This window comes from Tachypleus tridentatus, chromosome 4 (genome assembly GCF_004210375.1).
Source record: "Tachypleus tridentatus isolate NWPU-2018 chromosome 4, ASM421037v1, whole genome shotgun sequence".
Lineage (NCBI taxonomy): Eukaryota > Metazoa > Arthropoda > Merostomata > Xiphosura > Limulidae > Tachypleus > Tachypleus tridentatus.
This window is the reverse complement of record NC_134828.1, coordinates 4,307,194-4,326,370: the sequence shown is the minus strand read 5'-3', so window position 1 is coordinate 4,326,370 and position 19,177 is coordinate 4,307,194. Positions and strand designations below refer to the sequence as shown.

Sequence of the window (19,177 nt, the reverse complement as noted above, 5' to 3'; positions counted from 1 at the left end):
TATTATTTTGTTACTAAATTAATGTAAACTGTTTTATGTTAGATAATTATAACGTAGAAATAGTTCATTCTTTTGTTACTAAATTAATGTAAACTGTTTTATGTTAGATATTTATAACATAGAAATAGTTCATTCTTTTGATTTACACAATGTATCAGTAATTGTTTCATTAAATGAACAAAACTGTGGCATGGTACATGTAATTAGTATTCAAACTTGTTTTGTAATAGATTTCTTACATGATGTGTGGAATATTTGCCTGTCTTCATGTATCTGTTTCTGGCAATGGAAAAACCAGGAGTACCACTAACTGTGCATGTCACTGCACTCACATACAGGTAAGTAAGGATTTTATTAGGCTAGTATTTTTAAAATGAAAAGGTAAAAGGCACAGAACAAACTGTAATACGCATGTCAGTGTGATGAAAATATGATTGTTTTTATGTTTAACCCTTAAACAGTGGGAAAGTTGTAGGTGGTAGCATCAACTGATGATGGCTGCCATTTAAGGGTTAATAGTCAGTAACCTGTACATGGACTTTATTTACTGGTGAGGAAACTTTTGTGAGTCACATCTCATCAGATCTGTCACATTCCTACCTGATTGAACTGCCCAATGGAAGACATCATGAAGGCTGGTACATGGACTTCTATAAACACTTCTCTCACATTATTTACACAATCTGGCAGTTTCTTCATCTGAGAGTTTTTGCTTACTTACTCTGTCTATTTTGACCACATCTGCTAGATTGTAAGGAGGGGTGAGTAAGTTTCTTTCTCCTCTTCTTGTCTTTTACTTTCCAAAGTCCCTTACCTCTCTTTTTTTTTTTCCCATTGGATCCCACTTTATGGCAAGTGTTACCCAGACAGATGTGCTTTTATAAATACAGTTCCACAGTAGCAACTGATTTAAGTATACTTACTACTTGTTGCAACAGGCTCTGCAGAAATGAGCTGTTCCATAAGATCATCTAGGACCTAACCAGATGGTATTACCATATTATGCAGGACTGCCACTCATGGACTAGCGTGGAGTAAATATAAAGGTAATCCTGCCACTCCCCTGCCAGTCATTGGACTGAATAAATAAGGTCAGTTTGCTTTTACAGATTTAGTTAACTTGGTTCAATTACTTGCTTCACTGTTTCCAGAGCATTGTTTCTCAGGACCCCTCAATGCATATTAATACCTCTCGGACTCTACTAGCAGAGCTAGGGAGTCTTATCCCTCTCAGTTTCAAGTCACTGGGGTGGTGTTTCCTCCATTCTTGTGAAAGAGGGCAGAGTTGTGGTCCTTCTACCTGGACCTCTGGATGTTTTCTCCAGATGTTAGTTAGAGCACCAGTACTTATAATACTAACTCACATTTGATGTTAAGCTGTCTGGGTAGAGAGTCCTTAGCCCTCCTTTTTGATCAGTATCAGTTTAGTATCGTTGTTCAGGAGATCCACTATCTCCCTCATAATTTCAAACACAAAGCAGTCTCATCCTGGGTTCTTGGATGAGCACAGTGTTTCATATCCCTCCATACTTCTGAGGATAGTTGGATTTCTCCTGCCAACTTGGTTGGGGAGTGAGGATATATATTCATAATTCCATACTAGATGAGTTTCATTCCTTTGGCTGGGTAAGACATACATGATTTTGTCATTCTGAGCCTGGAGTGTTGCCTTTGGACTTCTTCAGGTGGAGGAAAAACTTGCCTTCATTGTCGTTGTGATCCCAGTGGTTTGGAATGCTTTACTACATGGCTACAGGTTTAGATCCATTCAGAAGTATATTTATATATAACACTGAAGTCCTATTGCCCTGTCCATCAATATGGAATATAGAGATGAAGATTCCTTAATGAGCCATTCCATGTCAAATCATCCAGATTTTGGATAATTTTCCAGGTGATCCCCTCAGAATGCCTTAAAAAAATTCCAAAAATAAAAATAAAATTACTTAAATTTTACAGAGCTGTAAATCAGAAACTATTAGAGATATTGATAAAATAAAATTACTTAAATTTTACAGAGCTGTAAATCAGAAACTATTAGAGATATTGATCTAACCTTTGGCAGTTGTTCATTATATGGGCAACTTTGGCTGCTTAAAGCTGCAAGAGTAATGGTGGTAGAAGGCTGAAATTTGCTACACTGACTGAATTAATCTCACAGAATTCAAAATGGTCTCAAACCAAGTTTGTCTCTCTTAAGATTTTCATAGTGAGGCTGTAAAATCACCTGAAAATCCAAAGTTGTAAAGAATATTGGTTTATTTAATAAGCCACAGCTCTAAGAGTTAATATGATACAAAGCTGAATTTTGTTTTCTAATTTCCTATAACATATCAGTTGATAAATCAGCAATTGTTGCAATTAAAAGTCTATTAGATCTCCTGTAAAAAAATGTAGCTGCATGCAACGTTTTATGATTTAGCTAAAAATAGCCCTACTTCAGGCCACTGTTTGACCATGTCATCAGTTATTCAGCATTTTCAGATGTGTACCATATATTCTTACATCTCTGAATATGATCTACAAAAAAACATCAGAATGGTGTTCAACCCACTTTTTGAGTTATAAGTTTTTAAAGTATCCTCTGACCATATGTTGTTTACTTGACAAAACAACTTCAATTCAGGTGTGTTACTGTGTGCAAATATATCCATACAATTGTGAAATAATTGATGAATCCCATTGAAATATTCTAATCAGCCTTTACCATATATTCTTACATCTCTGAACATGATCTTCAAGAAAATCAAAGTTGTGAAAAATAATAAATTATCAAATATTAAGTGTCTCTGATATGCACCATTGGACAAAGAACCACATTCAGGGCATTCAGTTCTTTCTTGACAATCAGGAATCAGTCCTGCAGAATTATGTAAAGTTTGATCTACTTGAGCACTATGAAAAACACAAAACTGTGGCAGGTATTAAGTCACATCATAACTTTATTCTACCAACACATTCTATATGAGAAGGTTATCAGATGATGATGTGTACACAGTTGTAACTGTTGGTAGTAACAGTGAAAGTGATGCTACAGCAGCTCAAATAGAGTCTAATGATAGCAATGACAATTATCATCCAAGGAAATATGTAGCATGCTTATCATGAATGGTATGTGGGAAACATAAAAGATAGATCAGATGAACATTCCGATGTGTTGGTATCATTTATGAAGAAATCAAGAAATTAACTGTTCTCATGGCCTGCAAGGTCACATAAAGATGAAAGCTGGATTCCTTTCCAACATATTCTTTGTCTGATAAGTGCACCTACCGTGCAAGGCAGTAGTGCTCGCCACTGTGTTCTAAGTCAAAGTGATCTCAACATAACCAAACTCAAATTTCAGAAATTTATTCAAGCTGTCTGAACAAAGCAATGTTTATTTGATGTTGTTAAGGCTAATTTATCACCAAAGCAGTTTTTGAAACATTTAATTGTCACGATTATTGCATTTTGATGTGACTATAATCTTTCTCAGTTATCCCCTGTTGTAGCACTGTGCTTTTTGTGTCTGATTTACCTTTGTATTTACTATATTATGAATCTTAAACTCAGCCATATCTGCATAACTGTAATACATGCACAATATATTTGCATTACCATGTGATCTAACTAGTTGTGCCAATAAACTTGTTCAGAAATGGATTACTTCTTTCTTGTTTCTTACAACTTCATTATTTAACATTGTGAAAGGCTGGTTACAATATTTCAGTGGGATTCGTAAAATTCTGACAGGTATGTTTCAAAATTGTATGGATATATTTGCACACAGTACACACCCTGAACTGAATTTTTTTTTTTTAAATAAACAACGTATGGTTAGAGGATACTTCAAAAACTTATAACTCAAAGTAGGTGGAACACCATCCTGATTTGTTTTGTAGATCATATTCAGAGATGTAAGAAAATGTGGTAAAAATCTGAAAATGCTGAATAACTGGTGACATGGTCAAACCGTGGCCTGAAGTAGGGCTAAATCATAAAAAGTTGCATGCAGCTACATTTTTTACAGGAAGTCTAATATACTTTTAATTACAACAGTTGCTGATTTATCAACTGATATATATATAGAAATTAGAAACAAAACTTCAGCTTTGTATTATATTGAGTCTTAGAGCTATGGCTTCTTAAGTAAACCAATATTTTTAATGATTTTGGGTTTTCAGGTGATTTTACAGGTTCACTATGAAAATCCTAAGAGAGATAAACTTGGTTTGAGACCATTTTTGAATTCTGTGAGATTAAATACATTTTCAATTTTGGCACATGTTAATAAGTATTGAGATGTCAAATATCTTCTGGATTTTATGTTCATGATTTTTATAGTAAAATTTTTTTTTCAATAGTCCATTTGTTAATTCTGTAATAACAGAACCAAAAATATGGATCCAATATTTTTGAGACTTTACTAAAATGTGACAAATGGTTCCAGTGTCCATCTGTTTGTCTGTTTTTTGTTGTTATTTGTTCACAGCTGTAAACTTGTTTTCCTACATGCCAGTTTTTCTCTGTGGTGGTTTGTTAGGATTTGAGAAAACTCTTCATAGAATCTGTAAATCAACTTGTAATAATACCTTAGTTTAATCAGAACATTGTTGTACAAGTTACAGTTGATGTTAGATACAGTTTACTGTAATCAGTTAAGGTTGGTGCTAGGCACTACATACTGTAATCAGTTAAGGTTGGTGCTAGACACTGTTTACTGTAATCAGTTAAGGTTGGTGCTAGACACTGTTTACTGTAATCAGTTAAGGTTGGTGCTAGACACTGTTTACTGTAATCAGTTAAGGTTGGTGCTAGACACTGTTTACTGTAATCAGTTAAGGTTGGTGCTAGACACTGTTTACTGTAATCAGTTAAGGTTGGTGCTAGACACTGTTTACTGTAATCAGTTAAGGTTGGTGCTAGACACTGTTTACTGTAATCAGTTAAGGTTGGTGCTAGGCACTACATACTGTAATCAGTTAAGGTTGGTGCTAGGCACTGTTTACTGTAATCAGTTAAGGTTGGTGCTAGACACTGTTGTTTACTGTAATCAGTTAAGGTTAGTGCTAGACACTACATACTGTAATCAGTTAAGGTTGGCGCTAGGCACTACATACTGTAATCAGTTAAGGTTGGCGCTAGGCACTACATACTGTAATCAGTTAAGGTTGGCGCTAGGCACTACATACTGTAATCAGTTAAGGTTGGCGCTAGGCACTACATACTGTAATCAGTTAAGGTTGGCGCTAGGCACTACATACTGTAATCAGTTAAGGTTGGCGCTAGGCACTACATACTGTAATCAGTTAAGGTTGGTGCTAGATGCTGTTTACTGTAATCAGTTAAGGTTGGTGCTAGGCTTTACTGTAATAAGTTAAGGTTGGTGCCAGACAATGTTTACTGTAATAAGTTAAGGTTGGTGCCAGACAATGTTTACTGTAATCAGTTAAGGTTGGTGCCAGACAATGTTTACTGTAATCAGTTAAGGTTGGTGCCAGACAATGTTTACTGTTATCAGTTAAGGTTGGTGCCAGACAATGTTTACTGTTATCAGTTAAGGTTGGTTCCAGACAATGTTTACTGTAATCAGTTAAGGTTGGTGCCAGACAATGTTTACTGTAATCAGTTAAGGTTGGTGCCAGACAATGTTTACTGTAATCAGTTAAGGTTGGTGCCAGACAATGTTTACTGTAATCAGTTAAGGTTGGTGCCAGACAATGTTTACTGTAATCAGTTAAGGTTGGTGCTAGGCACTGTTTACTGTAATCAGTTAAGGTTGGTGCTAGGCACTACATACTGTAATCAGTTAAGGTTGGTGCTAGGCACTACTTACTGTAATCAGTTAAGGTTGGTGCCAGACAATGTTTACTGTAATCAGTTAAGGTTGGTGCTAGGCACTACATACTGTAATCAGTTAAGGTTGGTGCTAGGCACTACATACTGTAATCAGTTAAGGTTGGTGCTAGGCACTACATACTGTAATCAGTTAAGGTTGGTGCTAGATACTGTATACCATAATCAGTTAAGGTTGGTGCTAGACTCTGTTTACCATAATCGTTTAAGGTTGGTGCTAGACTCTGTTTACTGTAATCGTTTAAGGTTGGTTAGAGATAAGTTTTCATTTCTGTAAATTAATTTTGTATTGTAAATTGTGTTTGTCATGAATATATATGTAATAACTAGATAATATTTTAACATATCTAAAGTTTATTATCTAGTTATTTTGTTTTGTTGTAACTAATTCATAAAGTTTCACAAGTAAAATCTACAATATTTTCATTTTAAATTCATATATCTACCAAATGTAAAATAAGGTACAATAAATAATCTCATTGTAGTGCCATTAGAAAATAAAATTATTATAAAACATGTCAGAGTAGTTTCAGATGTAATACCTGTTTAATATTATTGAATACCAGATGAGCCTTATTGATATCGAGAGACTTTTGAAGTATTGTCACATTCAAAACAGTGCTAACACTTTAGTACATTGTTTTATGTAATGCTTATTTATAGTCTTTATGTATTTTAATTTTAAAACTTACTGGTCATAAAAAAAACAAAAGCTTGAAAACACTAACTACACTGGGTTATAATAACACTGCCATCTTCATGGGCTTTTGGTGTATCCTACTTTTGTTAAATACTGTTAGAGAAAACTACATTTAGTCTGATTGATGTTTTACCACTCGTACTAAGTTTTTAAAATCAGCACTGTAATAAATCTGCATACATCCATTTTGAAATAACTCAAGCTTCAACTTGGGCAATCAAAAGTGCAATAACATGAATAATTAGAAACTTGATTTATGTATAATTAAAAACATAATTTATGTCTCCACGGAGTAATAAATACTTTTTAATGGTTTGTTTTTTCAGGAAAGTATTTTGAAAAGACGTGGCCCAGATGGTACTAATTCTAGAATAATACATGTTGGAGATAAGGTAAAAGCTTTATTTTTCGCATCTGTTCTACATCTTAGAGGAACGTCTGTAGTGCAGCAACCTTATGAAGATAATTATGGAAATGTTCTCTTATGGAATGGTGAGATATTTCATGGATTAGGATTAGAGGTAATTACTACCCTGTAGTGAATATGTTACATTTGAAATCTAAAGTTTTGTTTTAAATCTTCGTAAATATATTTTATTATTCATAACTTTAATCAAAATGTTTCCTTGTGTTTATTGAAACCTTGTAGTGTGTTTAACTTTTTGTTCTGTGCATCATCTCTACAATAATTTAAATTGATGATTAAATTAGAAAACTGAATAGAAAATAAAACAGTTTTATAAGTCAGATGATGAAAACATTTATACATATATTTATTTAATTAAAAAAAAAAAATTTTTTTTCACATTGGACCAAATTTCTGCTGTAGTTTTGTAAAAGTCCCTCTTTTGAGACAAGTGGTTTTGTTGAATGTCTGCACAAGATATCAATATCTATTATATCTATTTGATATTGTGTTTGAAGCTGGTAATTTTTTACACTTACATATTCGAAAACAGTTTTCTTTACCCACTTCAGTATAACTCAATTCAGTATAGTTTACATATATTAATGTGACTTTAGAACTAATAACAGTTTTTTTAGTGAAAATTATCTTTATTCCTGCTGGGTAATTATAATATGTTTTATTAATATCTATCAGATAAATTATTGTGCTAACAGAATACCTACTAAAGTTTGGAGACAGTTTTAATGAATAATGAAGAAAACTTTATTGTATATTTATAATATGTTTTATTAATATCTATTAGATAAATTATTGTGCTAACAGAATACCTACTAAAGTTTGGAGACAGTTTTAATGAATAATGAAGAAAACTTTATTGTATATTTATAATATGTTTTATTAATATCTATTAGATAAATTATTGTGCTAACAGAATACCTACTAAAGTTTGGAGACAGTTTTAATGAATAATGAAGAAAACTTTATTGTATATTTAACACAGTATCAAATGTATAACATGCCAACAAGATTTTGTCATAATCATGTATGACTATTGGCAGTTAGCAAGTTAAAAATCTAAATCCCATTATGTTGCATTGGTCTAGATGTGACTTCAATATGTTTTTACTGTGTATATTTATCTTGTCAAGTAGACTTGTTGACTATAAAGTGTATAAATTCCAGCCAGATAGAAATGATGTAATCCTGCATGAGTAAGAAATCTTATAATTACCTAAAGTGAATTAGAAATATAACATTTGTGTTATAACATGTGTAAGAATGTTGTGTTTTCTTTAAGGTAGAGAAGGAGGAATGTGATACAATAAGACTTTCTAAATGGTTATCAAATGGAAGATGCTGTGAAGATTTTCTGAAAGTAATAAGTAACATTAAAGGACCATGGTCTTTTATCTACTGGCATGTACGTATGAAGTTTTGTGATCTTTTGTGAGTTGCTATTAATCAACAGTGTAAGTTTTACTTAAATTATATGTTAAAGGTGTTGACATTGCTTGTTAGTTAGATAGACAAACAACCAATCTGTTACACCATCAACGTAACAGAAGATCGAGTAGTTTATTTAGATTAACCTCTTCAAAATCTCTAATCAAAGCTGTGTGACTTCCATTTATATCTCTTAACCCTTTCTTGATGGGTCATTGGTCAAAGTCTATGTCACGTTTGTTGACTTTCATTCAAAATGTAATTGAACTGCTATTTTATCAATTTATGTCAATAAGTTTTGAATCAAATTGTAGATTATAATTCAAACTTTAATATTATCTACAAGTTAATTTCTTAATTTAAAACTAAATATTTAAAGAACACATTTAAATATAGATTTTAATGTGTCACTTGGTATGTTGAATATAACATTGTTTAAAATTAGGTGTTTGCGGTGTCAGAAAATTAACTATATAGTTTAGTACTAATTAGAAACTCAGACTGCTAATATTAACAAGCTAGAATATAAAATAAGAACCTCATATCTTTTTCTTTTGCTGAGATAATTATGTACTAAGTTAAACACATTTTTGAAAATGGTCCATTTCATACACATACTTTAATATATGACATATGAATAACCAATTGACAGCTTAGAATGTCACCATAGTGGTTTTCTCAGCATTCATAATCTCTTCTTTTGAACCAAGATTACATGAAAATAGGTTGTATCTTTAGTCTACTAGAAGTTTCCTATTTTGTAAAATCTAAGTACACCTTAGTTACTGAGTTTAATAAATTATTGTGAAATTCTCTGGTATCAGTATCATTATTTATGATTTTTTAGTATTTCAACTGTTTATATAAAACCACAAAAATTTGTTCAGTGTCCTACATGTATGAAATTTTAAAAGACTTAGACATTTGTGTCAAACAGCAACTGAGTTTAGAGGTCATAGCTATAAAGGATAATCGTTTTCTTTATTTATTGTTCTATATTTTAAGAGAAATAAGATTAATAGTTTATTTCTAAATAGTAATAATCTACATACATGTTTAGAATAATGTAAATGTGGCTGTTTTGTTACCAAACGCTAGCCCACTGAAATAGGGCTAAGACAGAGTCACTTTGTAAAGGCTAAAGGTCAGTTTTATGTTATTGGATAAGATAACTTGAGTGCAGATGCACTGCTTCAGTGGAAGGCACTATGATAGAAAATAATAAATATATAAAATTATTAGATTTAAACAACCTAGCCTAAACATTTGTTCATTTGTGTTATAATTTGTAGTCATTCTAGCATGACAAAAAGCATAATTCATATTTATTTCTTAATTTTTTATGATGGTTACAGGGTTGGTCAAATGACAGATCCCACATAGATAGGGTAGAGAAAATAACAGACAAAATAAAAAGTTGTACTGAAGACAAACATTTGAAATTTATTTAGGAGATTATTGAGATTACATGAATAGTATTTGAGATTTTTGGGATAAAGAAGAGATTTTTTTAATCTCAACATGAAAACGATTATCACTTGGAATAGTAGTGAAACACTCAGTATTTTCATACACAAATCTTTTTTAAATATACATCATTAAAAAAATTTGATTTTTATGTACAAAAAACTTGTAATCATTACTAAAGTCTACCAAAGTTTGTGAAGATACACATACTGTGTCAAAGTTATAGTATAAATACTTAACATGTTCAGACATGTATACAAACTTGTGTATGCTATACAAATTTTGTTGTGATAGGGTTTAGTTTACATATTGTTAATATATTTTGTTTCTGATTTGTAAGTATTTGTACCTTGATCTATATCAACTGTCATCAGCCCTGGTTGGTAAGAAGTGTCATTTTAATGGATTTGTACCTTGATAAATATATCAACTGTCATCAGCCCTGGTTGGTAAGAAGTGTCATTTAATGGATTTGTATCTTGATATATATCAACTGTCATCGGCCCTGGTTGGTAAGAAGTGTCATTTAATGGATTTGTACCTTGATATATATCAACTGTCATCAGCCCTGGTTGGTAAGAAGTGTCATTTAATGAATTTGTACCTTGATGTATATCAACTGTTATCAGCCCTGGTTGGTAAGAAGTGTCATTTAATGGATTTGTTTCGTGATATATATCAACTGTCATCAGCCCTGGTTGGTAAGAAGTGTCATTTAATGGACTTGTTTCGTGATATATATCAACTGTCATCGGCCCTGGTTGGTAAGAAGTGTCATTTAATGAATTTGTATCTTGATATATATCAACTGTCATCAGCCCTGGTTGGTAAGAAGTGTCATTTAATGGATTTGTTTCGTGATATATATCAACTGTCATCAGTTGTGGTTGGTAGAAGTGTGATTTAATGGATTTGTGTCTTGATATATATCAACTGTCATCAGCCCTGATTGGTAACAAGTGTCATTTAATGAATTTGTACCTTGATATATATCAACTGTCATCAGCCGTGGTTGGTAAGAAGCGTCATTTAATGGATTTGTACCTTGATATATATGAACTGTCATCAGCCCTGATTGGTAACAAGTGTCATTTAATGAATTTGTATCTTGATATATATGAACTGTCATCAGCCCTGGTTGGTAAGAAGTGTCATTTAATGGATTTGTACCTTGATATATATCAACTGTCATCAGCCCTGGTTGGTAAGAAGCGTCATTTAATGGATTTGTACCTTGATATATATGAACTGTCATCAGCCCTGATTGGTAACAAGTGTCATTTAATGAATTTGTATCTTGATATATATGAACTGTCATCAGCCCTGGTTGGTAAGAAGTGTCATTTAATGGATTTGTACCTTGATCTATATCAACTGTCATCAGCCCTGGTTGGTAAGAAGTGTCATTTAATGGATTTGTTTCGTGATATATATCAACTGTCATCGGCCCTGGTTGGTAAGAAATGTCATTAAATAAAGCTTTGTATGACGTTACGTGAAAAGTATATCTGGTGTAAGGTGTGTGTGACAACTAATTTTGTATGCAAAGAGCAAAAATCAAAGAACTGTAAGTGTTGAATAGAAGAAATATATACACCACATATTTTGAAGTTGTGAACTGTATGTTTACTTCAGAGAAGTTGACTAAGACAGTATCAGAAAGAAATGTTAAACAGACTTGACCATTATTGAAGAATCTTTGTCAGTGTGTAACGTTATTAAGGTTCAAGTTTCTATTTTATAATCTAGAAATAATGTAGTTATTAAAAATATCTGTTGTCAGAAACTGTTTGTTAACTGCTCTTGTTGTTTTTTCAATTAAAATTTTTATTAACTAAATACCTAGATGTGTTATATATATTGATTTAGGTTTTAACTGATTTGAATTTTATTAAAGTCTCATAAAATATCTAGGAAAAAAAAAAGCTACCATTGGCTACATTACAATGATTGTAAATACAGGTCAAAACTGGATTATCTGAAGAAATGGTTTGTTTAATGCATACAGTTTTTTTAAAGTGTACTGTTACATACTTCAAGAATAAGTGTTGTAAAAATTGAGTATTTTATTATATAATATCCAACTGTTGAGTTAAGAACATTTAAATGTAACATTGGAGTGCCACTTCCCAGTGCTAGACTTGTTTAATTTATATTCATTTACATATCATTATGTTTAGTAATAGAATTATTAATACAGAAAGATCAATTTTTTTCAATCATGTTTTTATGTAGGCAGTTACAAAGTGCTTATGGTTTGGTCGAGACATTTTTGGAAGGAGAAGTCTCTTATGGAAAAATGAAATAAATAGTATAGGTACATTTTCCCTGTGCTCAGTTAGCTTAGAAGACAGGGTAAGTGTGAACAATGACTGATAGTTTTGTGAATTAATTCAGAAGAGAAACATCTTTGTATTACTGTTATATTATTCTCTGATAGTTCCAAAAGATTGAGGATACAACTTTCTTGTTACAGGGATATTTAAAGATATCTTGTAATTCTTTGTTCTTATTTTATTTGATAGAAACTATTCTCTGTTGCAATGTGACCCCAGTTTTATGTAAATGATCAGTCAAATGAACTGAACCCATACAGAGATTTGTTAGTGAAAATAACATACAATGTAAAGTGTTTGTTTAAAAAGTGTTTTACAAAACTGTCTGGACATTAAAGATTTAACATCAAATTTGAAACTTTTTCTGAAGTATTTTTAACCTTGAGATGAAAATTACTTTTGTGTGTTAGGTAGACAACATGTGAAAATAGAGACATGAGAAGACCATTGATTAACAAACCCATGAGACTTCATTTTAAAAAATCTGATATTTTGCATATGAAAGTCACATAATGTTTACTGATAATCTGCCAAATTTTATGAAGATAGCTTACTAATTTATAAGTAATAGAAGGAAAACTGTAACAAACACATCTGAGATTGGACCCAGAAACCAAGCTTATGTTGAAAGGGTTAAAGGGGCTTCTTTTTTATTATTTAAATTTAAAATCAGAGGACAAGTCAGAGGGAAGGTTATAAACAGGGCATGTCTCATAAAGAAGCAACAAATATATATATATATATATAGGTTGTACTTTTATGCTAAAATGGTTTCAGAATACACACACACTGACATAGTCATTTAGAATATATGAATCTAACAACCCCAACGAAGCCAGGTATTTTTTATAGTTTGTAATTAAAGCCTGCATCAGAATCTATGATCTATGCCTTATATTTATCTTAATTAAAATGCAAAGAACACACAGGCTGTTTTTGTGCTGTTTGCATTAACTTCAATTTTTTTATGATTTGTTATCATATTTTTGTTTTTGCTAGTTTCTTAAATTATTTTTACAGTTTTTTATTATGTGTATCAAGTTGTAAACAGCTACTAATTTTACAGATTATTTCTGTAGTATATGAAATCATAACTTCATAACTGTTGTTTAAATAATTTTGATGAAAAATTGACCACTTCATTCCTTTTCTGTTACAGAGCTTTGAAATATTTTTTTTTCAGCTTTTATTATACAATATATGTATTTGCGTACTATTTGTGTTACAAAATGATTAGTACATCTTCAGAGTTAGATGTTGTGCATGTTAGTTAAGCCTTAGAATTAGACAAAAATTAAACTTCTTGTATGAAGGTCGTAATTGTGCAACTGTGATGTTAAGCAGGTACACAAACACAGCTGTGTTTGTTACATTCTATAATAAAGTATAAGCAGGTACACAGACACAGCATGTGTTTGTGTTACATTCTATAATAAGGTATAAGCAGGTACACATACAGCTGTATTTGTGTTACATTCTGTAATGCAGAATATTGATTTTGTAGTTCACTCTGTATCCATTCTCTTTATTTCATTAACACCTATCCAGTCAGTAAGAGTCATAGTATTACACCATAATTAACATCTTGATCAAACTACAGAAAAAGTGAGTCTTTGGGACTTGAGCAGCTACACTATTAAAAGCACTTGTGTAAACTATTTATGTTTTATGTTATATAATTGTGTAGGTTTGATTTTTGTTATGATTTATACTTTTAGATTGTTTCCTATGTGTAAATGAATTATTTGTTTTTTGCCAGTCCTGGGAAGAGGTTCCTGCTGATGGACTATATTGTCTGGACTTGAATGAAGAAAATCTTGAAAACAGTATTAATATTTTAAGATATTCATGGAATTGTTCTGTATCTGGAATATCTGTGGACTTAACACCAGGGGAAAATAATGAAGACAACATTAAAGATTTCCTTAGTTATACATCCCAAACATTGGTTTTGTCACCAATTACGTGTTGTCTGAATGCTTCTGAACCAGGAGTAGAGGATCTGGTGATAATGTCTCCTGTCGAGCAGTTGGAACATCTTGGGGACATCAGTTTCTTAAATGATAATGAAGACGGAGAAACTTTACCTGAGCAATTTCATCAAGTGAACTTGAATAGTTGTAATCATGAATCTGCCCTGGGAAATCCTTCTTTGGAGGATAAAATATTTTTTAGCTACTTAAGGATAAACAGATTTAAATCCCTTGTTAGCGAGTTTATTGAAGTACTAGCAGAAGCTGTTAAATCACGTGTTTTAAACCAACCACTTTTATGCAAAGATTGTTTGTGTAACTTAATTAGTAACGATACTGATAAAAGTAAAGAAATGACAGGGAAAGTAGGAAAACCATGTATTCATGCTTCAGTAGCAGTCATGTTTTCTGGTGGTCTTGATTCAGTCATCTTGGCTTACTTGGCTGATAGGTGAGTTTATTTCGAGTTATATTTTATATTTTTTTTGTGAATGGTCAGATAACAATAAACGTTATCTATAAATAATTTCTCTAAAGTTAAATCTCTTTTATCATATTGAAGATCAGAAATACAATGTTCTAGGTTTCTACCACGTCATCTCCCTATTGATCTATTGAATGTGGCATTTGAGCACAAAGCCAAAACACAAATTACAAGTAAAAAAAAACCACAGACGTCGCATAACTCTGAAACAACGTATGACACACCTGACAGAATCGCCGGAAAGATGGGAGTCGATGAACTGAGAACGCTAAAACCTCATCGGACGTGGAACTTTGTTGAAGTAAATAAATGTATTTACATGAATGTTTTTGTCTGTATTTTAGTTGAAGAAAGAATGGAAGATTTTAACTGCAAGTTAATTTTTCAAGATTAGTATAGTGATTGTTTCTCAATATCCAATTGAATAGAATTAAAAACACATTTGTTTACTTTAACATCAGTTGTTTTTAACATCATAGATTTTGTAGAAATGTGTTTCATAAATTAAATAAAAAGTGGTCAGCATTTCAGATTATGTCCTGACAATTATACGTTTTTTTATAATTACTGCTGTTTGATTAGATAAGATTTTTGGCAAATATTTCTGTATAGTGAATCATACTTTTATGTATTTAAAATATTTACAGAACTTTTCACATAATTTGCTTATTGTTGTTAAGGAAGAAGATTGGTAGGACATTTTAAACAACAAAATTGTCACTTTGTTCTTGTGTTTGTTAGATTAACATCACCAGAAGTGAACTACAATCACAAAGGTAAGGATATAAATTTGTGTACGTGTTTTGAAGTTACATTTTGAAATTTTCAAAGATATAAGTTGTTTAATTTGTTGACAAATATATTTTAAAGAATAAAGTCCAGTGACAAGAATGAAACATTAATTTTATTAATTTTAAAATAATAAGACAAAATTCATAAAAGATGATATATAAATGTTGGTCAGAAAGAGGGAAACCAGTTAGTAGCATTTTCTGTCCATGTAGCCATATTTAAACCCAACAGTAGGATTGACTCTGACAGCTGTAATACCCTCCAGAAATGAAAGTGCACAGTTTATTCAGAGGCACGGATAGTTCTATCTCAGATCTGAACCTGTTCTTTTAAGTGTGATTGCTAATAAAAATAAAAATATTTTTATTTAAGAGATGATTGTAATTACTCAGTAACTTTTTTACTCACAATTAGATTATTTTTATGAATCTAGAATGGTCATAAAACAGTAAGAGATCTGTTCTTTGTTTCTTTGGTGTTATTAGAATATTTCTCAACATTAATCCCACTTCTCTATACACTGGACATCTTTACCAGCCTCAGGTTATCTATTGAGCTGCTCTTCTTGTTTGGATATCAAAAAGAAGTCTTTAAGGAGATATATCTTAAAATATACTCATAACAATGAGTTACATTTTAATTGTCTTTATTTACTGTCTAATAGTCAGTTGTTTTGTAAGAATATCATTACTTTACATTTATTTGACTAAATGTTTGTAACATAATTTTTCCAGCGACTCGATGAAGTTTTTCTATTCTAAGTGATTTCAACCTTATTTGTACTTTTCATTAGACAGGACTGTATCAGACAGCTCATCTATCCTTGTGGAACTGTACTAGATGATAGCTTGGGCTGTGCCTCTTGGTTTGCTGCGAGAGGAATTGGTGTTATTCTTGGTGACGGTGATCAGTACCAACCATACACAAGTCCTGCAAGAGTAAGTTTCACTCCATTGTTTACTGGTTGTATGTAAATGTCTCTAAATTTTCACTAAAAGCATATGATAACAAAAAGGAATAATTTTTACATAGATATGTTTACAGGATAATAAAAATAACACATTTATACTGATGTAGACAGAGATAGAAGCTCATAAATTCTATGGGTTACTGAATTTTAAATCTTTGCAGTTTGTTGTTGTTGAATTCTGTTGTCTTTAAAATTAAGGATAGTTATTTGAAAACTTTACAAAACCCACAAAGCAGCTAGAAATGACCAATAAACATGCATATTTAAGGGTGATGAATGTAAAATACTAATGACGTTATTTGTTCAGTGACAACACTTTAATAAGGAAAACCATGAAAATGGTGTTTATAAATGAGAAACGCTTTCGCTGTGGATCACAGGTCAAAGGTCATGCCCATCACATTTGTTGATTTAAATTCAAAATGTTATTGAAATACTAGCTTATCAACTTATGTCACTAAGTTTGAAATCAAATTATAATTCAAACTTTAATATTATGAGTTAATTTAATTTAAAGGTAAATAGTAAAAGAACACATTTAAATATAGATTCTAGTGATTTGCATGGTATGTCGGATGTAACATTGTTCAAAATTAGATGTTTGTGATATCAAAATATTAAGTCTATAGTTTTGTACAAATTACCAATACCAACAAGCCAGAATATAAAATAAGAACCTTATATTTATTTTACTGAGATATAATTTATACACTGAATCAAACACAGTGGTCCCATTCACCTGTTTCATTTTTGGAAATGGTCCCTTACATACACTTACTTCAATATATGACATTTGAATAATCAATCAACAGCTTAGAATGTCCTCCTAGTGGTTTTCTCAGCCATTTTATATATATATATATATATAAAAACCTAAAAATATTTTTAGTTTGATATCCTCCACATGCAAAACTTTAAAAGGCTTAGTAACAACCAAGTACAAAGGTCATAGTGAAAAGAGATAATTGTTTACTTTACTTTTTGATTTACTGTTCTATATTTTAAGAAAAATAAGTTTAATAATTTATTTCTAAATAGTAATAATCTATATACATAATGTATAATAATTATAATTGTGACTGCACATTACAAAATACTTGTCCACTAAAACACAGCCAATACAGGGAAGACTAAGGATCTGTTTCATATTACTGGATACATAAGATGACTGCACATGCACAACATCAGTGCCAATTATGTAAAGTAACTTAGGCATGAGTGGAAGGTTAATATAATATAAAATAATAAATATATATGTAAATATATAATGTTATGAGACTTAAGCTACTTAGACTAAACATTTGTATGTTTGTGATATAATATGAGGTCTTTCACTGACCAATCTTGCAACCATCATAAAAAATATAGGAAATAATATAAGATAACTAAAAACAAACATCTGAAGTGCACTTAGGAGGTTTTAGAGATGATGTAAATAATATTTGGGATTTTTGGAACATATAGTTTTTGTTGTTATGACATGAAATCACTTTGCTCTTAGACTAACAACAAAACAATTTCAATATTTTCACAAACAAATCATTAGTAAAAATATTTCATTAAAAAATACAATTTTTTGTGCAGAAAAAAAAAATTGTAATCCTTACTAAACATCTACCAAATTTTGTGAAGATACACATGATGTATCAAAAGTTATAGTGCAAATACTTAACACGTGGAAATGTGTATACAAACTGGTACATTATGTTGAGCTTATAGTGAAAAGGTTAATTTGATACCTGTAATAAATGTCTTCAGAATTTAAAATTTTGCCAATTTGTAATTAAAAGCTTTTACTTGTACTTATTTTAGTGCAATTATTTACTGTGTTGTTGGGCTTAGGGCTCTTCTACAGTAGATGTCTGTGACTTCCTGGTGATAAATTCTGTGATAAATGACCAGCATGCTCTTCACTTGATATGTTCAAGTTAAATTGTTTGTAGAGTACGTTGTTTCATCAGTTGGACACTGTTAATGATAATATATTGTGAGGTTCAGAGATTTAGATTAGTCCTAAATACTAATCAGTGATGACGAGAAAACCCACTTGTCGAGAAAATATATATGTAAAAAACGGCTGGTTTGGGTTGAGAAACTTTTTTATGTAGAGGAGCGAACAATGTTTCAATCTTCTTCGGTCATCGCCAGGTTCACAAAGAAACAAAGAGGTAACTGACCGATAGCTGACCACATGTTTGAAGGAGTTTATGTAACTGAGTGTAGGAATGTAGAGGGCATGCTTAGATGTTTGATTATATTTATTAATATAGGTATAAAGGTGTTCCTTTGTGTTGGTTTATTTTTGGGGTTGAGTTGTTGTATAAGTAAGGCTTCTTTAATTTTGCATTTGTTTATGGTTTTTTCCTTAGTATTTCATCAGCAGAAAAATAACCAACATTTGGCAAAAACTAGTAACAAAATATGACATTCCAGTTAATACCAAATTTATTCAAAAACCAAGCACAAAACTGAGGTCTATACTATGTAAAAACTACACTGACAAACACCACACCAACATTATTTATAAAATACAATGTGATAACTGCCACGACTTCTATATTGGAGAAACAAGTAGAAAAATGGAAACCAGATTCAAAGAACACAAAAAGTCACCTTACACATTTTTGAGCACTGCAAATCAAATAAACAAAACATAACCCTAGAAAACACCCAAATACTAAATAAAGAAACAAACATAAAGAAATGCAAAATTAAAGAAGCCTTACTTATACAACAACTCAAGCCCAAAATAAACCAACACAAAG

General features: G+C 31.2%; 1 protein-coding gene across 1 annotated transcript in view; it reads left to right on the top strand.

The window, feature by feature from the left end:
- Positions 1–209: 209 nt before the first annotated feature.
- Positions 210–19,177, top strand: part of LOC143248473 (asparagine synthetase domain-containing protein 1-like) — a 31,423-nt gene continuing 12,455 nt past the window's right edge. The window contains exons 1-8 of the mRNA XM_076496873.1: positions 210–338; positions 6,865–7,059; positions 8,245–8,367; positions 12,093–12,212; positions 13,953–14,617; positions 14,750–14,951; positions 15,392–15,426; positions 16,236–16,380. Of these exons, the coding sequence (XP_076352988.1) occupies positions 240–338; positions 6,865–7,059; positions 8,245–8,367; positions 12,093–12,212; positions 13,953–14,617; positions 14,750–14,951; positions 15,392–15,426; positions 16,236–16,380 (1,584 nt within the window). The 5' untranslated portion in view covers positions 210–239. The remainder of the gene's footprint in view (positions 339–6,864; positions 7,060–8,244; positions 8,368–12,092; positions 12,213–13,952; positions 14,618–14,749; positions 14,952–15,391; positions 15,427–16,235; positions 16,381–19,177) is intronic.